The 25,534-nt window shown below is 45.7% G+C and overlaps 1 protein-coding gene across 1 annotated transcript; it reads right to left on the reverse strand.

Moving 5' to 3' along the window:
- Positions 1-1,650: 1,650 nt before the first annotated feature.
- On the reverse strand, positions 1,651-24,901 carry C1QTNF12 (C1q and TNF related 12). Its single transcript, XM_020782005.3, has 8 exons — positions 23,711-24,901; positions 15,101-15,220; positions 13,696-13,807; positions 12,930-13,108; positions 9,727-9,835; positions 8,748-8,838; positions 6,589-6,667; positions 1,651-4,619 (listed from the first exon to the last, which is right to left on the reverse strand). Exons 1-8 carry the CDS (start codon positions 23,897-23,899, stop codon positions 4,521-4,523), a joined length of 978 nt encoding a protein of 325 aa, XP_020637664.3. The 5' UTR covers positions 23,900-24,901; the 3' UTR covers positions 1,651-4,520.
- Positions 24,902-25,534: the final 633 nt, after the last annotated feature.

A 25,534-nucleotide genomic window follows, 5' to 3' on the forward strand; every position in this document is an offset into this window, starting at 1 on the left:
CAGAGAAAGCTCGGCCAGTTGCCTTAGCAGCTAGAAACGGGAGGAAAGGAAAAGAGATGCCGGTCTATTCTCTCTCTGTGTGTCTGTCTCTCGCGCTTCACTTCTCATGCCCTGACACAAGCCAATATCTCTCTCCAAGCAAGTCGTGTCCGTGAGAATGGGTTTGCAGACTTTTCTCCTTCAGGCCACGAGAGACCAAGATCAAGATCATCCACATGCTTTTCTTCCCATTCATCACATATGGGTGCGAAAGCTGGACAGTGAAGAAAGTTGACAGGGGGGGAAAGAAATGGATTTGTTTGGAAATGTAGTGCTGGAGGAGAGCTTCACAGATGCGTGAGACTGCCAGAAAGACAAACCAGTGGATGCCTGAACTCTCTCTGGGGGCAAAAATATTGAAATTTTTGTCCTACATTGGGCATCTCGTGAGAAGGCAGGATTCTGTGGGGAAAAGCTGATCATGCTGAGAAAGGTGGAAGGCAGCAAGGAAACATGTTGGAGATGGCTCATTCAGAGGGTTGCCATGAGTTGGAAGCAACTTGACAGCACATCGCAGCAAACTCAGGCTTGTGGCTTCCTTTACAGAGTCCATCCATCTCACATTGGGTTTTCCTCTTTTCCTGCTGCCTTTCCACCTTTCCAACTTTTCCAGAGAATCCTGCTTTCTTGCAATGTTCCCCAAAGTAGGCCAAATTAGGATTTTTTTATCTGACCCCTATGTTTGACCTTTGCTTACATCCAAGTTTTTCTATGTGCACACACGTGTATGATTCATGTTCTTCTCCAGAAGACAGACCAATCTCTCAACAGATGCTGATGCCCCATACATTTTAATTTCAATATGTTTTAGATCAGTGTGGCCCCCAAATCCACAGGCTTCATCCTGTTCCGAAATGAAAGAATATCAGATTTTTAAAAAAGAAGGTGAGAGAAGCTGAACCCTGACCAATTCATCTCCCAGCAGCCTCGGGCCTTTGAGGGGGTTCCATCTTAAATGTCTCGGACCCCCGGCGCTTTCAAATCACATTTGGGCTGAATTCGAACCGCCATCTCTCGGAAAGCATGGAGTCTGTCTTAGCCTGCGATAACAATCAGGATTGAAGGGCAAGCCCATAGCAGGTTCCCCATGTCATGGGTTAAAACACAGGGTTAGGAACCTTTGGACTCAAGGCTTAACCTGGCCACCCCTAGATTGCCAACTCTTTTCTCCACGACATCCTGATCGGAGGAGGGTCTCCCAGCATTTTTGTACAGATCTGCTGGTCTCCCTTCCTAGGGTGTCCTGAGGCTAAGCCTCAGGCAGTACAAACGCTTTGGCAAATATAGGTAGATATTTTGGCCCCACCCTTCCCCCTTTCCCAGAACACCCCATGTTACCCCGAGAATTTCTCCGAAACTGTGTTACGTGTCCCCCACCTAGAGTTTAGCTGCAGCGCCGAACAGCGATTGAACAGCTGTCTTTTCGCCCAGCGTTATTCCACACATGTTTTTATCCCCGCCGATGCCAAGCTTGCTCCATAAAGACATCAACATTTGCTTTGCCAGGGAGCTGATCCCATGCCAGGCTCCTTGGCAGCCAGGACACCCTGCGATGATGTGTTTACAACCGTATTTTGCCTGCCCTGAGGGTGGCTGTGTACACAATGGGGCTAAACATACAGATTTATTTATATCTCTTATTAAAACATAAGACGGTAAAGAAAAAAAAACGAATAGCCTTTCTAGTAGGGTTGTTTTACAATATTTCCCCCCTGCATTTCTTGACCACCTCTTATACTATATATATATAGACAAACCCACGTCCAGCTATTTTCTGTGCTTTTTGAGATAGGAGCTTGATAAATTATTTTTCTAAGTAGTTAGTTACATGCCCAGCTATGTTCTGTGTTTCTTGAGATCAGCATTTGGCAAGTTACTTTTCAAAGTTGTTAGCTAAATGTCCAGCTACACTCTGCGCTTCTTGCGGTTAGAGCTCGGCGAGTTACTTTACGAAATAGTTAGTAACAAGGCTTCTCTACTGAGTTACTTTTATAGTTGTAATTCTTTAAAAGCAACTCTTTACTTTTTTCATTATCCAGATTACTCTGAAACTGAATTCAGTTCTTAAGCGGAAATTAGTTCCTTAGCTAATTGTGCTAATGCATGCATGTTCTGCTTAATTTCCAGGTAGGGTAGACAGCCAGATCTACTATGATGCTCTTTAACCACAACTTTACTACTGGTGGTACATCTGCTCAATGGGTGTCTGTACTATCATTTGATGAGTTTTAACCTGATCAGATTTGGAGTTTTTCCAAACGCCAAGAAAACATTCCTTCTGTCTCACCAGGTTTTTATCTCCAACTTCCCAGCTCTTTTTACCTCCTGCCCAAACCATTGGTTTATTTTTTAGTCCTCCTTTGTCCTCCTTGAGAGGTTTAGCGCTACGGCACTGCCTGCGATGCTCACCCTCCGCCTTTTCAGAATTTCAGCTAGAATTTCCCGCGGGGAATTCTGAAAGACAACTATGGACTCATGTTGGAAACTGGCGAGTGCTGAAAAGGAGAAGTAGTGCGGCGCTAAATCACTTGTGATCAGAATGAGATTCCTGGTAAATCTCACCTGCCAGTAGGTGACAGAAGAGGAAGTAAAAAAATAAAGGGTGCAAATAACCCGAACTGGAAAAAAACCATATAATCACAGCTAAACCAGCTCCACATTCTGTTGGACAGCAATTCTGAGGGTCTTTGCCCTGACCACCGTTGATCTCTTCTCTGTCCACAGTCCGCAAAATGAAATGGTTTTCCCTACCACTACTCCTTTAAGAAGAACACAGAAGATAATGATCTCTGGATGTATCTAGGTCCCGGTGAATCAAGGGGGGCATTCTTGCAGTTCATGCAACATGCCATCCTGTTTATAGCAGTCATATACTCAAAGCCTCACAAAAGTCAGCATTGTGAGTCTTATTCCTCCAGAACGGACGAGCGAGATTTGAATCGGTGCCAACTGATCAGCACCGATTGGTCCGATACCGAGACCTCCAAGCAATGGAAACTTGACTAGCCAAGTCCCTTCAGTTCAGTTCAGTGAGTCCATCCTTTTCAGGCGTGTCCATGTGGACTTGTTCCCCGGCTGTGTGTACAACGCAACACAACACAACTCTGTTTCCCATTGAAGGCAACTCAACAGCGTCACATCCCAACAAAACACTTCCAGTCTTGAATTTCTTGGCCTCCGCCGGGCGAAGCTCGGAGCGCCTCGTCGAGCAGGGATAATTTAAATAATATAGCATTATCTCTCTTATAATTATTATTCAGCTATTTTTGTTATCAACACACGCAGCCTTTGTGAAGAACTTTAAAAGCAGCCCTTGGCAAAATTTGGCAGGGGGTTTAAAATGTCAACATGCATCAGGGTTGTGACAATGTTGGAAAGAGTGAGGGGTGAAGGATTGACCCACTTAAAACAAAATCAAGGATTTTGTCTGTTAATCATCATTCCCTTTTCTCTTACTCAGTGGTGAGGGGGAGCTGGCACTCCCAATGTTGAGATACTGGCATTTGCAATTATTAAGGATGATGCCATCATCTACCACACCATCCCCCTAAAGCTTCCCTCTTCACTTTGAGCTGACCTCACAGTATCTAGCGTATGCATGTGAGAAAGGAGTGAATTTTAAAAGCATTAATGCTCTGTGATGAGGGGCTCCCAATTATAATTTCAAGCTCTTTGGAGTGGCTTTGTTTTGACCAAGTAATCAAGGCCCCTTAGCTTTACAAAAGACCTGTTCCAGGAAGAATGTTAGAACTTGGGCTACTGTTCCATTCAGAGGCCAATCTGGGGCATCCGAATATCTCCTTATTTCATTTTAGAGCTATCTGAACTCTGTCGGTTTTGGTTTGACTCCCAGATTCAAAAGAATTCATAAATATATCAAGTCAGCGTACGGATGTGCCCTGGAAAAAAACAATACGGCTGTCACTTTTTTGTTTATGCATGGAAGTGCGTGAAATTTGGTGGCACAGGAGTCTCTGAAGAGGGAAGCAAGCCTGCCAAATTTCATGTAGCTCACTTTGGATATTTGTTTACAGGGCTTTTGGTTTCTTCATAAACCCCCCGCCCCAAAAAAAACACTCATAGGCTGATGTGATCTGAGCACCCACCTGATTTAAATTGTGCTCCGGAGCCACCTTGATTACTAAACTAACTTTATTTTAACCCCAGGGCAGGATCTGACCATTTGCTTCAACCCAGACCAAACCCTTGGCTAAAATTATGTGGGAGCAATTTCCTGTACGTTCAGCTTCAAGCTGCACCCGAAACAACTGCGGTCGTAAAACGCACAACTGTCTGCCTTAAATTTGTCGTTCAGCCCTGTTTCAAAGAAAACAGGGGTCTTCGTTCAGCTGCGGAAGGCTAAATCAGCCAAGAGGTGAAGACTTGGCCAGGTTTAAGGGGTGTCGGGGTCCAGATGTAGAAGTCGGTCTTTGGGACACTCCTTTCTTTCCCCCCATGTGGCGTTGTGAGATCCTTGGGCGCTAGATCCCCACGAGCAATCCCATGAAGTCGGATCCATTCTGTATGGTGACAGGCGCCCCGGCCCCGTTGTCGACAAAGATGGAGGTGTACTGTCCAGCCTGCGGAGGGATTCGGGAGGAGAGAAAGAGCGGAAGTCCACTGTTAGGGATATGCAGCGGTGCATCTGTTAATTAGCAGATTAATCACCCCAGGGCAAGCTGTCTTCTAGAGTTGGAACTAGAGATGGGCACGAACCGGTTCGTCCCAGTTCGTCAAGGTGCTGCCACTCCCCTTCCCCGCCTCCTCTGGTTTGATCAGTCATTCACCAGGTCCAGCCTCCATGATCTTCAACTGATCTCCCAGTGCTTGGCAATAGCTTAGGTTTCTCTGACTCGCCCTCTTGTCTGATCTCCCAATCAGAGAAAAGGGCAGGACAGAGAAGTCTGGGCTCTTGCTAAACTGGGAGATTAGTGCAGGAGGTGGGGAAAGCAAGCAAGCTGGGCCTGGTGAGAGTCTGATCAGCTGAGGAGGGGAGCAGCAACACCTGTGATGCTGCTTTGACAAACCGGGACGAACTGGGATGAACCGGTTCATGCCCATCTCCAGTTGGAATCCAATGAGATCTCTACCTTTGAGAAGGAACCCACCATGGGCCATGAATCCAGACCAGGGGGGACTCAAGGCTCTTCTCATACCAATGGCACTCATTTCACCACTCTGGGTTTTAGTCTGAACTTTACAGAATCTATATTCCCTCTACCTTTCCCCAGAATCCCACAGCCAGCCATGGCTGGCTGGCTATGGGATGCTGGGAGTGCCAGATAGATCCCAGGCCCTTTGATGGCTCTTTTAAAGTTCAGACTAAAAGCCAGAGTGGACATAGTGGTTGCCCCCTACAAAACCACTCCAAACAGGCTCCTCTGCCTCCTTCTGTACCTCCAAGACATCCTAGGGAATAAACAAAACCAGGGAGGAATCTAATCCAGTTACACAAGTCGCGTTTATAATGCCAGACTCCTTCCAATTAAAGAGACAATAGAAAGTGACTTTTAAAAAAAATAATACATTGCCGTCATCATTTGAAGGACCCCCAAAGTAACGAGCTTCCTACATTACACGGGACCAAGTCTATTCAAAGTGGCATGGGATTCCCAGAACAAAAATAAGCTTATAGGTCTCTGCACCTATTCATAGCACCAAGGATCCGACCCAACAGCCTTATTTGGAAGCTGAAGAACCACACCGATGGATTGGGTCCTCTTTAGGGCTGAGGTAACAGGCTGGGTATTTAAATCATAAGCAGGCCCTTCTTTGCTGGCTTGTTGTTTTGGGTCACGGTGATCCAACCCAGGTAGGATGACTAATGATCAGTAATCCAAAATATATGAAGGGCTCAAGGTTGTCTAATCTTCTCCTGAACCATCGTCTTTCACCCACTTGGAAGTTGCCGATGGAACAACCTCATTAGACAGGGTGAGCTTTGCAGATTCATGAATAGCAAGGAAGAAAAATAAGTCAGAGCGAGGTCAAATAAATCCGTAACTCTCTCAAGAAGCAAAAAATATCTCAGGTGAGGCTCCCATAACTTTGGGCCCATCACGAGAAGATGAAAGCCATGGGCGGGAAAAAGACAATAATGGTGGGAAAAGCTGAAGTCAGCAGGAGAAGAGGAAGGCCAAATGGGAGATGGACTGCCTCCATAAAAGAAGCCACTGGCTTGGGGTTACAAGAGTTGAAGGGAGATGATGGAGTCACCATAAGTTGGAAGAAAACACATGGCATCTGGATAAAAGATGGCAGGACTCAGAGAACGGACTTTGTCTAAGCTTTGAGAGCTACCAGCTGAAAGCCACTGGTCATCAGTGGTCCTGTGGCCAGAATCTTCTGTCATGAATCATTGAACCCCATAAACCAGTGGTCCCCAACTTTGGGCCTCCAGATGTTCTTGGACTACAACTCCCAGAAGTCTTCACCACCACCTCTGCTGGCCAGGATTTTTGGGAGTTGAGGTCCAAGAACATCTGGAGGCCCAAGGCTGGGGACCACTGCCGTAAACGACATTCACATAAGCTGCTCAGCTGGTCTTACCTGTAGCTGCAGAAACCCATGGACGTAAACGGTGAAGATCTTACTGTTGCTTTCCAGGCCAGCAATGACTTCCAAAGACCTAAAAGAGAGAGTGTGTGTGTGAGAGAGAGAGGCCATAATGGGTGTAAGCAGTGTGGCTCAGTGGGTGGGTGGGAATAAGTACTTAATAAAGACGTCTTGGGTTTGAATCCTACTTGGATCTGGTTAACAAGGGCATGAGAGGATCACCGTCACTCTTGTTATAAATAAGCACAATTAGTACCCTAAAGAGTTGTTCTGGCCAACGAACTGTCGAGAACAGTACCAGTAATTCATTTCCCCCAGGCTCCAGATACTGTGATCTTGGGTTTTTCCCTCCTCCAATAAACTGTTTAAATTTGAACCTTTTTTAAATGGCAAGATCAGTTCCACTGCAGACGCACGGAAGGGGGTCAAGGGGCCTCGGCTGCGTTCCCAAACCTTGCACGCAACTCTGGTTGATGGCTTCCTTGGGATTTCAAGGACAGCCAAGCAAAGCCCTCCAAGTTAATTTTTCCTCTTTTTCCCCCTTTCTTTGGCTTCCTTTGTTTCTGCAGAGTTATTGCTCACAGAGCCAGGTGTGAAGGATGAGGAACAACGAAGGCGGGAGAAGATCCAAGATGGAAACACAGATGGTAAAGAGATGAAGAGGACCTTCTGGAACAGATGGGTGAACACTGTTGCCCTCTACTGGATGAACCATACTTTTTTTTTTTTTACCTGATGTGGCAGGAGGTATCGATGGTGGCTGGTAGGTCTGCGGCATTTGTTGTTGTTGTTTAAAATTATAAATCCCAGAATTCGCCATTCTGAAAATCTCACCTGACAGATCTCCTAGAAACACTCAAATGTGGCTCACCTTGGAAAAAAAAGGCCTGGAAAACTTTATGACCTAGCTAGGCCTAACTTCCTGTTCAAAAAGGAAGCTGCCCTGGTACTTGCTGGGACTTTTTATTGTTTAAACAGGAAACTAGGCAGAGCTAGGCCTATATTCAGCTGTAAAGCCTTCCAGCTTAGGCTTGTCCTGAGCCACATGTTGGTGTCTGTAGGAGCCTGTCAGGTAGGACTCCCTGAATGAAGAGTTCTGGGATTTGTAGTCCTCAAAAAAGATTTCTGTGTGTCACCTTGGGTCCCTAATAGGAGAGAAAGATGGGATGCTATATAGGTAAGTAGGTAAGTAATGGATCTGCTCTGTCCTATACCATCACCTTTGCTATATTTAATTAAAATGGCATTACCCCTGCAGTGAAGGGACGTGTCAGCAAAATTTGGGGAAAGGCAATGTATGCAGAAATCTAAAACACAGGAGGAACCTGTATCCATGGGGCATCCATTCCACGATCTACCGTGAATGGCTGAAACTGCGGATAGTAGTGAATCCTATATATGACACACAAGGAGGTGACAAAACCACAGGTGAGCAGGACAAAGACCACAAATCCCTCCACTTTGCTTGTTGTATATAAGGCTGCAATAAGCTGTGGATAACTGAAACTGTGGATACTGATCCTTAGGCTATTGGCGGGGGGGGGTCTTAGTGTATATTTAAGGGGAAAAACTCCTAGGATGGAGAGACAGCAAAACAGCACAATGGGGACAGAGAGTGGTCTTTACCCACTGAAAATTGCTTAGGCAGAAAAATACTGAATGTGAAGAAGGGGAAATAGAGTAGAACAGCTGGAAGAGAGGAAGAGAAAAAGGACATATATATTGTGTACACAAGACAGATAGATTGCATTGAAAAAGAGTAGAGCAGTGAAGACTCATGGCCCTGATTTTGTGAGGTTTTAGCACTATGTTCTCAGGAACTATCCAGAGTGCTGGATCATCTAACGGTACCCTCCAGCACCTTGGAGAGTTCCTATTAAAGTTCGGACCTTGAAACCCAAAGCGCATTCATCACGCTGGTGAAATGAAAAACAGCAGCCCCCACTGGTGTAGGGAGAATAACTCCCTTATCTGGATAGGCCATGTCCAGCTCGTGCTGAGAAAGCCAGAGAAAGCAAGGGAGTGGAAGAAAGCAGGATGGAACCGCTGCAACCCCAGAAAAGAAGCCCTCCATCACTCTGAAACATTTTGTTGCCGGTCCCATTTGCCTAGAGCGCTAGAACACTACAGCGCTAGCTCAGCTGGCCACTCACGTGTATCGGTGACAGAGGGATTCAATGCAGATCAAAACACGCACGTTGTCTCTCGCACGGAGCTGCAGTTTGCTTTTCAGCTCACTGTGGTCTTAGAAGAACAACAGAAAAATGCAAAGCATTAAAAAAGAGAGAGAGAGAGAGAAACAAAATTTACTGAAACTCAAAACATGCCACAAAACAGAAGTGCTGATTTGGAGATCTTGACTGTAAAGCACACACAATTCTATGGCTTGCCAGGGACCAGATCTCTTTTGAAAAAGGTGTTATCTTTGAAAGCCAAACATGTCAAATTCACTTCCAGTTCTTGGGGGTGGGAAGGTGATACAGAAAGTCTCTCTTGCTTATTTACATACACACAAACTAAAACGACCACCATTCTGGAGAAGCAGTTCTCCTATTTCTAGCATTGTGTATTTCCCCCAGTGGATGATGATCTGGGAGTGGATTAAAGGCCTCAGCTGAGTTCCAAGGTTCCAAGATGACCTGGAGCTGTCCGAGGTCCTGAAAACTTCATCTCCATTGCTCTACAACATGTCTCCCTTCACTGACTGAAATGCTCTCTGATCTCCTGTGGGTTCCTAACTCTTGGTCTAGACTGTCAACAACCATGATCCAACCTGAACATCAGAGACAGCATGTCCTTAAAAGCTGAAATCACTTTAATGTTCTAGAGATACGATTCTTCGTCACATCCCAGCTGTACTGCTATGCTTACAGTGACCAATTACAAAACAAAGTTGAGCCAGTTTGCAAAAAAAAAAATGAAAGGAAGTGTGAAATGCTCCTCCTGTAGCAATCAAATGCCTTTCAACAGTTAAGCTTTTTCATCTTCTAATGGCGTGCTGTCTGTAATGAATAGGAGAGAAATCTCAGTCCCTCGCTAAGCGATATTTTCCAGGATTGCCTAGAAGAAAAGCTATGATCATTGAAGTGGGCTCATCCAACCACATAACTCAAGTTGAATTCTACTACTCACCAATATGGACATTGGCTGAGAATTGGTAAATGCCAGATATGGAAGCGGTGAACCGCCCAGTTGTTAGATTTAGTCCAGATCCTCGGAGGAAAGCTCCTTTGGCCAAAGGCTGTGGAACGAAGGACATTCTTTTAAATACAAGGAGATGCTCAACCTGTCAGCCATGACTGGAAAGATTTCCAAACTAATCTGAGATAATAAATAATTGTAGAACTGCAGATCTAGAAGGGACCCTATAGATCATTGAGCCCAGTCCTGTCAAGGAGGCACAAGTGGGGATTCAAACTCCCAACCTCTAGCTTTGCAGCTAGAAATCTAAGCCATTCTATGGAAGAATCTGCAGATTTTTTGTTCAGCAGTTCAATACATACCCAAAACCACAAGATTTTTTTTTAAAAAAATGTGATTCCCACGTGCAGTTGAAAAGTGCACACAACCAACTTTACCCAATGAAGGAAGTGTATGAGACCATGCACACAGTTTTTAAAAAATTGATAGGGAATATGCACAGATTGCCAGAGGAGAAGTTAAGATCGTACAACATGATTCAAATCAGGAGGCGCAGCAAAAGGCAATGTAGTCAAAGACTGAGAAATGGCCACCTTCCAAGAGCTAGTCCAGAGGTCACCAAATTAGTGGTGAGCCACTCAATGAGTAGCTGGCTGGATAAGCTAAGTGGTTAAGGTTTCTGGCTGTGGAACCAGAAGTTGGGAGTTCGATTCTCCACTGTGCCTTCTGGGGGAAGAGCCAGCCTGGGTAGCCTTGGGCCAGCGGCACCGTCCCAAGGCGCCCCCTGGAGGAAGGGAAAGGGAAAACTATTTTCTGAGTGTTCTCTACCTCAGTGGTCCCCAACCTTTGGCCTTCAGATCTTCTTGGACTACAACTCCCAGAAGCCTTCGCTGCCACTTCTGCTGGCAAGGATTTCTGGGAGTTGAAGTCCAAGAACATCTGGAGGCCCAAGGTTGGAGACCACTGCTCTACCTGCCAAATCCCAGAAAAGGTCACTGTAAATCTGAATTGACTTGTCAACCCATGATTAATATCCCACAATTGGCATAGCTAGTCTGTGGGGGAATACTACCACTACAGAACACTGGCAGGAAGACTAAAAACTGTCCCCAAACCATACCCGGGGTTGAATTCCTTTCAACCAGCCAGTCACATCATTGATATGACAACTCTAACTTTCTACGCTGGTCTCTCAACACCCCCGGTGGGTTATTATAGAGGCCTTCAGAACCCCTTCCAGATACAGTTCTTGCTGGGTTCTCTGAAGCTGCCAGTCCTCCCTGACAGCTTGGTTTCTTGATGTTTCATTAAAAGCAATTAAACTTAAACGGAGGCGGCGACTTAATTCCCCCAAAACCGCCGACTTGAAATGGAAGACAATTTCACCGGCACCAGTAAATTACCGCTTGATAATTTGATTCTGTTGTTTCATGTCTCTCTCTCGCTGTGGTGATACAACTCTGGCTCTCTCATACAGGCGTGCGCATGTACACACTGTAAAAAGAGTCATTGTGGGAGTCCAGGAAGCCGAAAATTGGTGTCAGGTGTGGCTTGCGATTAAGAAAAAGCCCTTACCAACTAGATCTTGGGAGTATTAGGGCGCTTTGGAAGTTAAAAATAAGGACAGGAAATGTTTTGTGTGTTGTGAGGTGCTTTTAAGTCGCTTCTCCCTTGCGGTAATCCTAGTAGAATTGACAAGGCCCAGGAGAAGTTCATAAGTGGCTTCTCTTTTTTATTTATTATTTCATTTATTGTTCTTCGATGCTGCCTTTCCTTATGGGCAACCCCTCCAGGGCTACATGGAGATCTGAAGTGAGCTTTAGTTAATATTTGAAAAAAATCAGCACTCCAGAGAGTAACAGTCTTCTTTGTTACAGAAGAAGATGTGGCTTGAGTATTTGAGCTACACTTTGGGTGGGATATTCATATTTTCTGGACTTTGAGGCCTAGCTAGGCCTAGTTCCCCAAAAGCTTCCTGCTTAGGAAAAAAAAAGAGGAAGCTCCCAGCTAGCACTGGGGCAGGAACAGGAAGTGTGGGCCGAGCTAGGCCTAGCTGATGGTCAAAAGCTCCTAATGCAGGCCTTTCTCCCAAGAGTATCACATTTAGGTTCTGATAGGTAGACAGAACACCCAGTATGGGGAATTATAATATTTGTTGTCCAGAAAAATGCAAAAATCCATCTCTATTTGAGAGTGTGGGCGGATGGCCCTTGGGGATTGTAATCATTTTTGATTCCTGCTAAAGAAGGCCATACATGAATACGACGGAGTGCATGCCTCAGACAATGAATGAAGATCAGGGCCCATTACGCTCTCTATGAAGAGTTGTGAGCGAAGACAAGGGGGTGTTGAAACCCGGGCACAAGAAGGCCTCTTTTTCCGTTCATCGCTCCGAGACAGGGCTCTGTCATCGCGTCAACAATGCCTGTCACTGAACCACCACCACCCCCTTGCATCTCCACATTAATGCTACAAACAGGATCTGCTTGGCTTCCCAAAAGCTGGCACGTTTGCGCTCCTTGGCACAGGAGGCGCCGGGTGTCCGCCAACAGCAATTAGAAAGGCACTGACTCCATCCATTATGGCTTCAGCTTGGGCACTGATGACTATTATGATGTCTTGAGTCTCTGTCCTCCACAGCAATTAGGGTGGCACCAGGATTGCGCTGGTGAAAAAAAGCTTTTCCCGTCCTCTACGACCTTGGGTCCCCAGCTATCCTTGGACTAGAACTCCCAGAAGCTTTCACCACGAGCTGCACTGTCCAGGGTTTTTGGGGAGCTGTAGTCCAAGAACATCTGGACACCCAAGGTTGGAAGCCACGACTCTAAGGGATAATCATGCTACTAACTTGCTCACTCTCTGGGTTTGAGAACATCTGCAGTGCATCCTGGAAGCCATTGATGAAGCTAAACACACAGAGGCAGCAAGCAGAAAAGGACAGCCCAGTTGATCAAAAAAGATTAAAGCAACCCATCCACTGCTTCTTTCTCTCACAAGTCCCTGAAACAACATGGCAGCAGTTACGGGTTGTTTGGTTCAAATATTGAAAGGTGCGCATATTCTTTTCAGAGAATAACCCTGCGGTCCAAATGTTGCCGTCTTACTGTGATAAGAATTCTTGGCACGTGTCCCTCTCATTTAGCACACGTGGAGAAAAGAAGCTAGGAATTACACCCCTCTATTGTTTTCCTCACCATCTGGAAGTTCTGGAGTTCCATCAGAGTTTTCTTGTCCACCACGATCTGGCCCTTGAGTTTGCAATGGAAGGCTTCCTCCACTCTCTTATAGGGCGAAAGCTCCTCCAGAGACAGCAGAGGGGGCACCTCACTGGGATGAGAGGGCAACTCAGAAGATGCCCGCCGTTCAGTAGCTTCTGAAAGAAAAAGGAGAGAGAGAGAGAGAGAGAGAGAGGTCTTCACTTTTTGCATCACAGAATATGAAACATTTCTTCTTGAAAGTGACACTGGAACCCTGGAAGACTGTGCAGCTAAGCTAGGCCTAGCTCCACTTAGCTTCCTGTTTAAAAAAAAATCTCCCAGCTAGCACTGGGGCAGGAACAGGAAGCTTCAATGGAGCTAGGCCTAGCTAAGCCTCAACACCTTCTCAACGGAGACCATTCTCCCCAATGGGAGATGTTCTGATGTCTGTAAGAAGTCTGGTAGAATTCTCAGCATGGGGAATCACTGGAGTTTTAGTCCAAGAAGTCAAAAAATCCCATCCCTAGAATCAGCACAGCTACCACGTGCTAGACACCCGCATATTCTAACCCATCTTACGTCTTCTTCATAGGCCAACCTCAAGTGACCCGGCTTAACCAATTGGGCAAGAAATAATTCACAAATGCCGGATTATGGCTCCATTTTGTACATCCGGCGATGGCTCGGCAGCAGAGGCAAAAGAAGAGTGGTGGAAGGGGGAGGCTGACCTTGAAGGAGAGAGACCATTCTGCAAATGGCTTACCTTTTAACATCTCCTTAAACTCTTGCAGTAAGACCTCCTGGGTGACTTCAGCACCGGGCAGGCCAGGAGGTCCGGGAGGACCCGGTGGTCCTGGTGGACCGACTAGCCCACGCTACAAAGACAGAACAGAGAGAAAATATTTTTAAAAAACATTCTGTAGACAAATAGGATGCATATTATGATGCTACCTGTCCATCCATCCATCCGTCCGTCCATCCGTCCATCCATGCATCCATCCATCCATCCGTCCGTCCGTCCGTCCATCCATCCGTCAGCCTCAAATTAGTCTCATTCTCAGCCAGTGGCAGCGGGTGACTCCAGCTTCAGAGGGGCTCTGAGTCCAAACCAGGTTTTAGTTGGCATGCTACAGGAGTTACTGAAGGTGTTGGACATATTACAGGAACTATCCAAGGTGCTGGGGATACTGTTTAGCACCCTTGACAAGAACTGTAAAGTAAGAATTAAAACCTGGAAAGGATTCAAGACTCCCGAAATTGGAGTCATCCAAGCTAGAATGATCCTAGAAACAGGTTTTTCTCATGTGTGACCAGTTACAAATTTCCATTCTTGTGCTTTATATAGAATACACAACATGCTTCTAATTTCTGCTTATTTCTTTTCCCATCTACATATCTGTTAGATTGTTCAACAGTGTCTCCCAGCTATACATCTATATGTTGTGTGCAACACCATGGTCATAAAGACAGAAATAAATAGAAATTATTCAAAATCTGCCTCTCCTCATATCCCCTTTCTAGCTGTTCAGAATCCAGCCTGGTCCCCTTTACATAGCTCTATCTACTTCGTTTGCATAGCTTCATTTTGTTTCCTGTTCATTGCTCACACCATAGTGTGATTGCCCATGGGGAACTTAGTGTGGAGTATTGAAATAAATAAGTAAAATTTGGCTTTTCTATGTAGATAAATCTGTAGAAACATGTAGCTATGTTGGTTTGTCGTTCTGTAGTGCTACAGTGCTGTATTGCTATAGTGCTACAGCGCTGTAGTGCTATAGCACTACAGAAAAAATTCAGAGAGCAGCTTCTTATGAAATATCAGAACTTTTACCAGAACCTCACATTCTTCAAAGGTGAAAAGAAGAGGCCAATATTTTATTCATAGGTACACAGATGGAACGGAGTGCCCTCTAAAAGGGGAGAGAGTGTTCAACTGGAACTCTGAACCAGAGCATGCCACTACAATATTTTGCTGCCAGTCCAGGAAAAACATATTATAACAGGTTACATTCTATTTTAATGCCAGCTGGAATAGATCTGTTGAAATCTATGAGATTTATATACAGTGTGTCCCCTTCATTTCAACAGGCCTGTCCTAGCTTGGACAAAATCTTGAGTTTCACCTCTAGGATTATGATGGCTAGCTAAGGCTTCCAGTAATAACCTACTAATTTCTTATCTTTCCCTCTGCATTTCTTTTTGGCTGCGGTGCTATCGCCAGGACGCTGTACAAATGAGATCCACGTCCGACGTGGGTCAGTGACAGGCAGGTCGGGTGTCTCTAGCATCTAGGGAGAAAAGAAATAAAGATTGAAGGCTCATATCCACAGCCAACTCATAGGCTCTCTCTCCCCAGCATTCAACGTCCCATTCATCTGCCTATGAATCGGAACAGAATTCTAGGTGTCAAACGAAAGCTGTGTTTGCGGGGTAATGTATGTATTTCTGGGGGGTTGTAGCAAATAAAGTAATTCCAGCAGATTCTGAATGCCGGTCGATGAATTAATTTTTTTCCCCTCCCTAATCAACCCCTCTTAGCCAGATGCTGGGAATTTCTTTGAAAAAAAACAAACAAACCCAAACTAAACTAAAAAGAAAGTTTTGATGGCTATCCAGAAGTTTAGATTTCAGGACTTTGGGGGAGAAGGAGAGGCCAGTGGTTCCCCAGATGTTCTTAGGCTACATCTCCCAGGAGCCTTCACCACTAGCTGTTGCTGGGTAGGATTTCTGGGAGTTCTAGTCCAGGAACATCTGGGCACTCAAGACTGGGAACCACTGGCCAAGGTTATCAATGGCATGCATATGAGAGAGAGAGAGAGAGAGAGAGAGACCATTTAGGCTGTTATTATCAGTCACGTGCACAGAGCTAATCTGGTTCCTTTTAACTGCAATTTCAAGAAACATCAAACTGTATTGTCTTTGACCACCTATATGTGTAAAAGGCCCATTTTACAGCTGGAGAAGACTGAGGCATAGAATAATATACATTTTGCCCATAGCTCGGGCAAAGAAAGTTGTATCTCTATATACCCATCCATGGGAGCAAGGCCATGGAGGTGTTCAAGTCCAGTATCTGTCAAGGAGGCATTGCCAACCTCTGGCTCTGCAGCCAGATACATAAACCTCTGAACTATCCAGCAGTGGTTGTTTGCTGCTGTTGTGGTGGTGGTGGACTGTGCTGAAAGACTGAGAGTCCCAAACCTCCCAATGAAACATCATCAAACACCTAGAAGTTCTTAATCTACCTTTTGCCCCACTTGTGCTATAAACCATTAAAGCTATAATTGTAAACACACTTCTCAAAGAAGGATCTGGGTTACCCTCTTGCAAGGTTTACTTTCGGAGACTTGGCCCTACATAGAGACTTCGGTGTCCCTGGCCTCTGGTTTTGAGGAGGCATGGGCATCCACTCCGGGTTTTCATCTGCACTTGACAAGAGTTACTCAAGGCCCTGAACCTATATTGTGGGAATTGGGTTCAGCACCTTGGATAGCTCTCCTCAAGCACAAATTAAAAGCTGGAGTGGATTCAGCACACCCTAGAAACTGGAGTCACCAGCAGGCACAGCTACGTGAAGGATGGAAGAATCTTAGAATTATAGGGTAATTTTCACGTAACATTCCCGCACATGGGATAAAGTTGAATCTCCTCTGAGTGAGTGTGTAATCTAAAATCATACCAAAAGGCAGGCAGTGCTGTATTGGCCGTAATCTGAAATATGTATGTCTGATTTCTTCATTAGAACAAGCAGAAGAGGGAAGAAATATGCCTCCAGACTTTGAACTCAAAACCAGACCCTCACCACACCCAGAATCCCTCACCCATTGAACATACAGCTTAGGGGAATCTGGGATATGTAGTCCCCCCCCAAGGCAACATTCTCAAACCCTTGAGCTTTGAGGTTTTGAGCATGACGGTTGCGAGCCAGAAGCAGTTCCTCTTAGTTGCCTGCCGCAACTATTCAGAGGTAGACTTCTCTTGTAAATGGAGGATCCATTCGTATAAAAGCCATTGTCCGACCCTTCCACCGTAGAGTTATGTTCATTTCTGTGTTCGTAAAGGAGGGTGGAATTATCTGACTGCTCCTAAATTTTAATTTTAATGCCGACTGCATGGGGATTATGGGAGTCATAGTACCCAAAAACGGTGCAAGTTTTCCCAGTGAAAATGACGATCACATTGAGCCGGCCCTCTATCATCACCAGCGCCGATTGCTTGTCGAAATAATGAAATGCCTGGATGATCTTTTTTTCGCCCCTCATCCATTCATACCCGCCCTTGCCAAATTTCTGTCATCGGCCCGGTCCGATGAGACAAGCCCTCGAGATGTGAGCCTTCCCATGAAGGAGCTGTCAACTCCGGTGCTTTTATGAATCACCTCCTGGAATCTGGGCTTGTTAATGAAACGCTGGAAAGTATGTATCAAAAATTGAAAGGGGGAAAAAAAAGAGTAGATATTGTTGCTAGCCCAGATTAATCTGGGGGGAGAGAGATAGTGGAAGAGGGGGGCTTGATCTGGATCCATTTAGGGTATGGCCCACATTTTTTAAAGCCAGAATGACAGGACCGTCATGAAAACCAAAATGGACGTTTTTTCCCCTGCAGGTAAAGAAATAGAGAGAAATCCCCATCAAATTTCACAAAGGGAAAGAGAAGATCCTTGAAAGTTTTTTTTGGGGGGGGGCTCCGATTCACCTTGGAAGGAGCACCGTAGCTTTTAAATAAAGCATATTCCAGATAGAATGGGTTTTGGGGGTGACGTCTGCCCTCCCCAAGCCTCTCCTTGGAAACAGGGTGACTGAGCTTTCCTGCACGCCTCCGTTCTTTCACCCCCGGGGGGCGAATGCTTGCAGAAGGGCAACTCAAGGCATCAGGTTCGTAAAGCACATTCCATGGTAATTGCCTAATTAATGTCAATGTTACATCTGTAAAGCACACCCTGCAGTGCAGCAGATGGCTTGGGAACCCGATCAAAAGTCAAATGTTCGTGGTGATCCCAAATCGCTACTGCTGCTGAAACAAGGGATGCCAGGAGGAAGCATTTGTGAGCCATTTCTCTCCAACAACCCCCCCTTCCCAAATTCAGAGATGTGCTCTTCCTCGAAAGGATGCGGGCTTTCTAAGGATGGCAGAAAAGTAGGCTCGAACAAGAGAGAATCGGCACATGGTTAGAAGCAGAGGTGGCTTAAGAAGTAAAAGGCATCTGTTGATGGCAAAGTAAGCATTTCCCACTTTCCCTGCCTCCAGTTAGCTTGGGTTGTCACAGGGTTAGCTTGGGCGTCCTTGGTATATCTGGTGGCTCGGGAATGGAGCTTGGAAGTAAAGGTGTGCCTTGAGGGAAAGGAATGTCATAGGAAATGCTAATCAAACCAACCTGGAAGTCTCTCAGGAGGCCAAAATGTTATAACGGAGGCTGCCTTGCTTTGGACACATCATGAGAAGGCAGGATTCTCTGGAAAAGATAAGGAGCTAAGAAAAGTGGAAGGCAGAAGGAAAAGAGGGAGATTAAAATACAAGATGGACTGACTATCTAAAGGAAGCCACAAGTTTGAGTCTGCAGGAGTTGAGCAGGGCATTTGAGGACAGGGCATGCTGGAGAGCACTCATCCATGGGGTTGCCATAAGTAAGCGGCAACTTGACAGCAATTGGGGTTCGCCTGGCTTGTGCAGAATTCAAAATAAATCGGCAGGATGGGTGCGGAGAACCAATACCCAGAGGAAGCAGAGGCAAGCAGCGAGTAAGAATTTTTTAAAGTAACTCAGGAATCCATGGGCTTTAGGGCTTTTCCAAGACCACAAAACGCCTGCCCAACCTGAAAATTCAAGCGGCTCAACCTTTTGACGTAGACAAGGGGGTTCCACACACCGCGCGGCCGCAATGGCATAGGCAAGAACATGAACACGGGCGCACTGCCTCTCCCAACATTGCCCGGCTTCCGGAAAGCGAAGCCAGATGCCCGCCGAGACGGGTTCCTCGTCTCCCTGCTTGCTCGGGGAAACCACACGATCCTGGCATCTGCCAGATGTGCTCACGGTGCGCCCCCCCCCCCCGAGTTCCCTTGCCTTTCAAATCTTGCTGGGGCAGAGGGGTGGAGAAGCCGGTCCAGGCCTCTCCCTGGTTTCCACACCCCCCCCCAAAAAAAGTCCTCCACCAGCCCTGGTGTGATTGACAGTTCCAATGAATGCTTTGTCTTTTGCGGGATGATTATTTAATTACGATGGCGTGCATGAGCAATCCAGAGCCTGAACATGTAAGCCATTCTTGTTTATCTTGGCAGGCGGTGGCGGGGGGCTGACAAAGATAAGCGCTCGCCGCCAGCTTAGGGACAAGCCCGAGAGGCCCAGAGTTTGGAAACGCAATGCTTTTCCACTCCGACACCCAAACCGCCCCAAGCGGCACCGCCGCAAGTCGCTCGGCTTAGGGGATTTGTGGAGTTGTAGTCCAGATATATAAAGACTTTGCCGCATTCTGAGTAGGATCAGCTAGAGTTTGGAAAAGTTCCTTCGCTGGATTCTATCTCCCATCCTCCTCTCAACAGCTGGGCTCATGGATTCTGGGATTTGTAGTATTATGAAATGCCCTCCCTCAGGAGATCAAGCTGAGCCCCGCTTGTCCATTTTTCTGTGGACAGCGGAAAACCCATCTCTTCAGGCAGGCTTTCAAGAATCCCAACAGAGACCTCGAATACCATCTTCAAATTAAGATAGTGCTTAATAGGCTTGCTTTAAAAACGATTCAACTGTATTTTAATCAGCACATCGTTTAATTGCTTTTTTAAAAAAGTCTCACTTGTTATCTTTCAAGTTCTGTTCTTTTTAATATTGTGAGCGGCCTCGAGGCCCCTTGTCAGGAAAAAAAGGCGGCCTATGAGTAAAATTCAACAAATAAATACATGACAAACTTAGTTGCCCAAAATCTATGTGGAAAAACAACCTTAAGACGATCACTGCATGTCATACAGATGGGCGACAAATCTGATTCCAACCTCTTTGTTACAAGAACGCTCTGTTGTCTTCAAATCTTGAGGTGCAGATGAGGAAAAACCTACAAGTTTCTCCAGGTAAGAAGCCTTGAACATTAAAAGTCAAGGCTTTGAATCGTCATGTATCCTATCTTCTTCGTGCTCAATTAATATTGACACCTTGTTTATTTGAGGGGTTGAGGTTCCTCAGAAACCTCTGATATCCCTCCTGAGGCATGGATGGTAGCCTTTTCAGCTCTCTGAAAATGCCTCTTCAAGACTCTGCCTCTGAGCATATTTGGGGATAAGGCAGATCTATAGGATCAGAGGCAGCGGACCTCGAGATGACCAAGCCGTGAGGAGGATAAACCAAAGGACGTTCTCTCATCTTTTTTGGTAGACTTCCCAGAAACCTTGATCTGAACTACTGCTGGAACCAAGACTTTTGTGGAAACCCACCCACCTCCCCAATAAAGCTCTTTCAAACTTCTTGTCGCTCTCTCCTCTCCAACTCAGCAAATAGTAACAAAAAGCCATTGTCTACGATGACGACTATCAGGGAAAAACACTGATTTTTCTACTCCAACCACACAAGTCTTCCCATTTAATCCCCTTTTACAGAGCAGGAAAACCGAGGCCTAGTTCCAAAACACAGAAGGGGGGGGACCTGCGGGATGTGTCAGTCAGACCCTTTTTGATACAAGGCTGGCCATTTTCACCTACGGAATCAGCGGGGAACAGGCAGAAATCCCTTTCCTCATCTACTGAACTAGAACACCGCCCTTCGCATAGGCTCACTTCCCCTCCAATTAATTTGAATTATTCAGACATCCCTTGAATTACAGAGTGAGACGGAGACCCACCGCAAAAGCCATCCAAAAATAAAAATGACACCCATCTGGGCTAATTGAAACCAATGCTTAATTGCACAACTAAGGAGAAGCCATTGTTTTTAGCCCCATTGTCTACCTGGAAAAGCTGTCTCTTCCCGGGAAGGTAATTAGCCCTTATTAAGCAATTAACAACAGTGGGGAAATTACCTGCTCTTAAGCCAGGGTGCAGACATCCACTGATTAAGCCAAATAGTTTTAAATGCTAATAGGAACAAGGTAACTGTAAAGAGCATTAAATGTTGCACCTTGGTGGTTACACCCTGAAATCACTGGGAAATTGAGATTTTGGTTCTCGGGAATCTACCCCATTTCTGGAGAGAAGCTGTTTAGTGGGCTCCCTATGCGGTTGGTTTGGCAGGTTTCTGTAAAGGCTGGGGAGGGGGGTCTTAAATAAGGCTGTGTCCATAACACAGAAATATCCTTTCTGAAAGCAGACGGCGGGTGCCCACGGACACAGGACAACTTTTCTGTGACTGTGGAGAAATGCAATCCATGCAGAACTTCTCCACATGCAATTTATGCCCCAGCACGTGGACAAAAAGGAGATCTAAACAAATAGCCAAGAGAACGCTATTGAAGTAGCCTGCTTCTGGTAAAAAATATATATATATAGTCTACTTATCTTAGTATTTAAATTTTAAATATGTTTTCCTATATTTCCCGTAAGGCCGTAATTCTAAACTGCAGGGCTATGATATGAATAAAGAAAAAGAGAGAGAGAAAGATGTTATTAAAATATGTGAGTTTTGAAGTCCGACAGAACTCTTCATCAGGCTCAATAAAAAAAAAAAAAGATGGAAGAAGAAATTAAAAGTCCAAAAAAAAAAAAAAATTCTGGCCAGATTTGCTGGCTGCTGTGTCTGCCGCTGGATTGTGTGTGTCATGCATGTAATCATTCTCCCTTCCCCTTAGCTCAAGGGAACAGAAAGATCTCACAACAACCCTCTGAGGTAGGTGAATCAAAGAGCAAGCCATGAAACCAAGTCATTCACTGAGCATTTATAATTAACTAAGAGCTTGAACGCGAGTCTCCTGATGCTACCCACTCTACCCTATGGCCTTTGGAGATTTCTGTTGCCAGGTTGCCTATGACTAAAGAAGGCAGGGAGCAAAATGTGGTTTCACAGGAAAAGGAATGAGTGAGACATGTGCTTACAATAGACATCTTAGGACACCCCAAAACCCACCAATTTACTTATCAGCTTAAGTTCAATTCAAGCATGGCCAAAAAAACAAACAAACAAGCAAATGGGGGCTTTTTTCTAAACGAAGATCCAGGGCTTTGGACCAGCAGACCTTCAAATCGGTCTCTCTTAAGGTATTGTTGGGCTGCACTCCATTTGCCCAAGTCTGCAAAGCCGACATCAGGGGATTGTGGGATACGTAGTCCGACCACCTCCGAAGGACCACACTACCCCTAAGTCCCTGATTCACACTTTGGAGAAGACAAAGCCTCTGAATGATTCATTGTCCTGTTTATCTTTGTAGACATATAAGTATTTGAGTGCCTGCCAGTTTCTCCCGATCAAACAGAGTCTGGCTTCCCTGGATGAGTAAATCAAGTTTAATCTCCTTGATGGGCTTATAGTTCATAATTCTTTTATTCTTACTTGCCACACTTGGTCTCTTTCCCCATATTTCTGTTTTTTGTTTTTTTTTAACAGTGGACTTCTGAAAGCCGAGGCAGAGACCATGTGGCCCTCTGAGACATCATGGGATTACAATTCCCATCATTCCATTTGGGGGTTTATGGGACTTGTAGTTTGCCAATCTCTGGAGAACTCCCCGTCTCCTAACTCTGTCCATCAGTAAAGATGTCTGATAAGGTGTTGCCGCTCGCAATTGATAAATTGCAAGTCATGGAACTACCTGGAATGAGTTATTTTTTTCGTGATAACAGACCAGTAGCAAAGTTACTTTTCAGAAATATAACAAGTGAGAATAACGATATTTTATTATTGTAACAAATCTCATTTTCTTCTTGTTTCAGAATCACTGTCTAAGGCCATTTCTCATGCCTTTTTTGGAATACGTTTTCTTTCTTTCTGCAAGATACACATCGGCAGCTTCCCAAACTTTTGGCATGCCTGCTTCTTTCATCTCCCTCTCTCTTTCCCTTTAGACAAGACCTTCCCATCACCAACCACAACTCCCATCGTCCTTGGCCATGGGTCATGCGTACCGATGGGAGTCATAGTCAGATAACGTCTGGTGGCCAGCATGTGACAGAAAGGGGCTCTACACACTGCGCCAAAAAGCCCCAGATTCTTACAAACCATGGGTGGGAAGCCTGGTCCAGCATTCCAGCTCCCATCATCCACATTTGGGATGAGCCATGGACAAGAATAATGGGCCATGTAGTCCAACTTCCAGAAAGGGATTCCCTTCTTCCTGCTTTAACCCCTTCACATCTGGAATTGTCATAAAAATCTGTTCTATGGGACGAAAACTAGAGGACGGGATTATAATTATAGCATTACAATAATACAAGCAACTTTCACTTAATTGGGCCAATTCAGCCATCTGTCGAAGTTGCCCCCAGCTTCTGATACACAGCCGGAAGTCCCATTTCCTCACTCTCTCAGCTCCTACTGCCTATCTGCTAAATCCTTCCTTTCAGACCTACCTCATCCAGGTCTCTCTTGCTACATCTTGTGGCCATGAGTTCCATAAACTCAGACGGTCAAAACCGGAGACCAGCTCAGGATAGGCTGAGCAGATCTCTTACTGAAGGAGAGACCCATTCAGAAGATCTCGGGGCTGCCTCTATTTGAGGTTGTCGTTTTTTCGGCCAAGCAAGTTCTTAATCTTGAACCTCAATTTTCACCATCTATGAAATGGGGGTACCAGCAGAATAGATATAGAATGTGATCAGCCACATGCCATCGGCACCGTGTCGAGTTGAGCTACGTTGGGCACCTACCTTGGAGTGTCCATTGAGTTCTTCGCTGTTGGACAAAGTTGTGTTGAGGGGCTCCGTGTACTGGTTTGGGTCTCTCGGTTTCTTCCGCTCTTTCTTCGCCGCCACGCTCCGGAAAGGACAGAACTCTTGACCCACCAACGTGGCCAAAATCAGCCAGCTCCAAAATTTCATCCTGGCTTTGCCAGACATGTTCCTTTCGAGAGGAAAGGGGGTGGGGAAAACCCCTCTGGAGATTGAAATCAAAGGGAAATATATATATATATATACTTTGAGAGAGATGCGATTTATTTTTCTTCCCCTCTCAAAACATTAAAAAAAAGAGAGAGAGACCATTTCTGTTCATGTCGACCGAATGCCCATTGGAAATGACGAGCGAACATGCCAAGAAAGTTGAGTGTCTTCTCCACCCGGAAAGAAAAGGTCCACCCAGTTTAGAGATTTGGGTGACGGCAGGTCACGGAGACGAAATCCCCAGCTCAAACTGGTCAACCAATTCTAGCAGCCGCAGGGACCACCATGTCACCTTGGAACGCCTTCCTGGGCGGAAAAAATAAATATAAATACTCAAGCATCCCCTTCCAGTGGGGCAGAGGCTAAGGGGTCTTCACATGGAGGAAGGGACAGCCGGCTGGAAAGCACGGATGAAAGTGTGTGGGGTGGTGGTGAAGAAATCCCAGCTTGAACCCAAATTTCCAGGGACAAAAGTTCATGCACAAAACCCGGAGCGGCACCCCATCCCTCAGAGACACCTCCGTAGGGACCGGAAAACTTTTCCACTGCAGATGTTTGTCGGGATCTCTAGAGCTTCAAAGCAACTGCTTTCTATAGAACAAAATACTCCAGTTTATATTTATATATATACATATATATAAAGCCCCCAAAAGTCTTCCAGCAGCCGAAGTTTCACCAGGACGTTGGTGGAGGATGAAGTAGGGGGTCCTTCTTTGGTTCGCAGGAGATGGTTTGAGGATGGATCTTTTCTGCCCAGTGTGGAGAACCTTCTCTTGGGTAAACGCGCCTGAAAATTAGGAGGGTGTTGTTTCTGCTTTGCTTGTCCTTGGTGTCTTTCCCTCCAGCTCGCAGGCGTGCAAAGGCCCCCAGAGCCGCTCGCTCGGCAAATAAATAGGACTTCTTTTTTTGCAGGAGAGTTTTCTTGCCGACTTGGAGGAAGAGGGGGGGCCAGAGGAGAAGACGCAGGAGAGGGAGGGAGATTTATACACACAAGGGGCGTAATGACATTGTAATGAGCTGTCACTGGGAGTCTCTTCACACTCCTATTAAGGGGAGCCTGGTGGATAAGCAGAATCTTCTCTCTTGCCAAAGAGATTTAAATCAAAAATGACTTTCTCATTCCTTCCCACTCCCTCCCTCCCTCCCTCCCTCCCTCCCCCATATTATCTTCCTGGAGAAATTGTAACTTTCCACCAACAAATTCCGCACAAACACATAACCACAGAATGCAACCTGATGTTTTTCTTCGGCATTTCCCCCCCCCCCCCCCCGTGAACCTGATCTGCTATCCCTAGTTTTTAATGTACTATTTTTAACCAGTGTTATCTATTGAGTTCCTGGTTTTAATGGCAAAATCCCGAGACCTTGCTCTCCATGACAGGAGAATCACAGGATCGGTGGGGTTGACGCACAGATGGAATCAACAGGACTATGCTGACTAGGACTGCAAGGGAACATCTCTACAAAGGCAGAGCAGGGCTTTTGTGAAGCTAACGGCTCTTAGTTGCACCTTCAAGGCCAAAATACCCTCAAACACTTGGCAAAGCAGGCGGGATGGTCTTTAAAATATGGTCACTATTAGAAGCGAGGGAT

Source organism: Pogona vitticeps, chromosome 7 (assembly GCF_051106095.1).
Source record: "Pogona vitticeps strain Pit_001003342236 chromosome 7, PviZW2.1, whole genome shotgun sequence".
Classification (NCBI taxonomy): Eukaryota; Metazoa; Chordata; class Lepidosauria; order Squamata; family Agamidae; genus Pogona; species Pogona vitticeps.

Excerpts from the sequence above, each read along its gene's own strand:
- C1QTNF12 (XM_020782005.3), bottom strand. The coding sequence starts at position 23,899 with ATGTCTGGCAAAGCCAGGATGAAATTTTGGAGCTGGCTGATTTTGGCC. Across the intron at positions 15,221-23,710 it reads AACTCAATGGACACTCCAAG|ATGCTAGAGACACCCGACCT; the intron begins GTAGGTGCCCAA and ends TTTTCTCCCTAG. Across the intron at positions 13,109-13,695 it reads GTTTAAGGAGATGTTAAAAG|AAGCTACTGAACGGCGGGCA; the intron begins GTAAGCCATTTG and ends TTTTTCTTTCAG.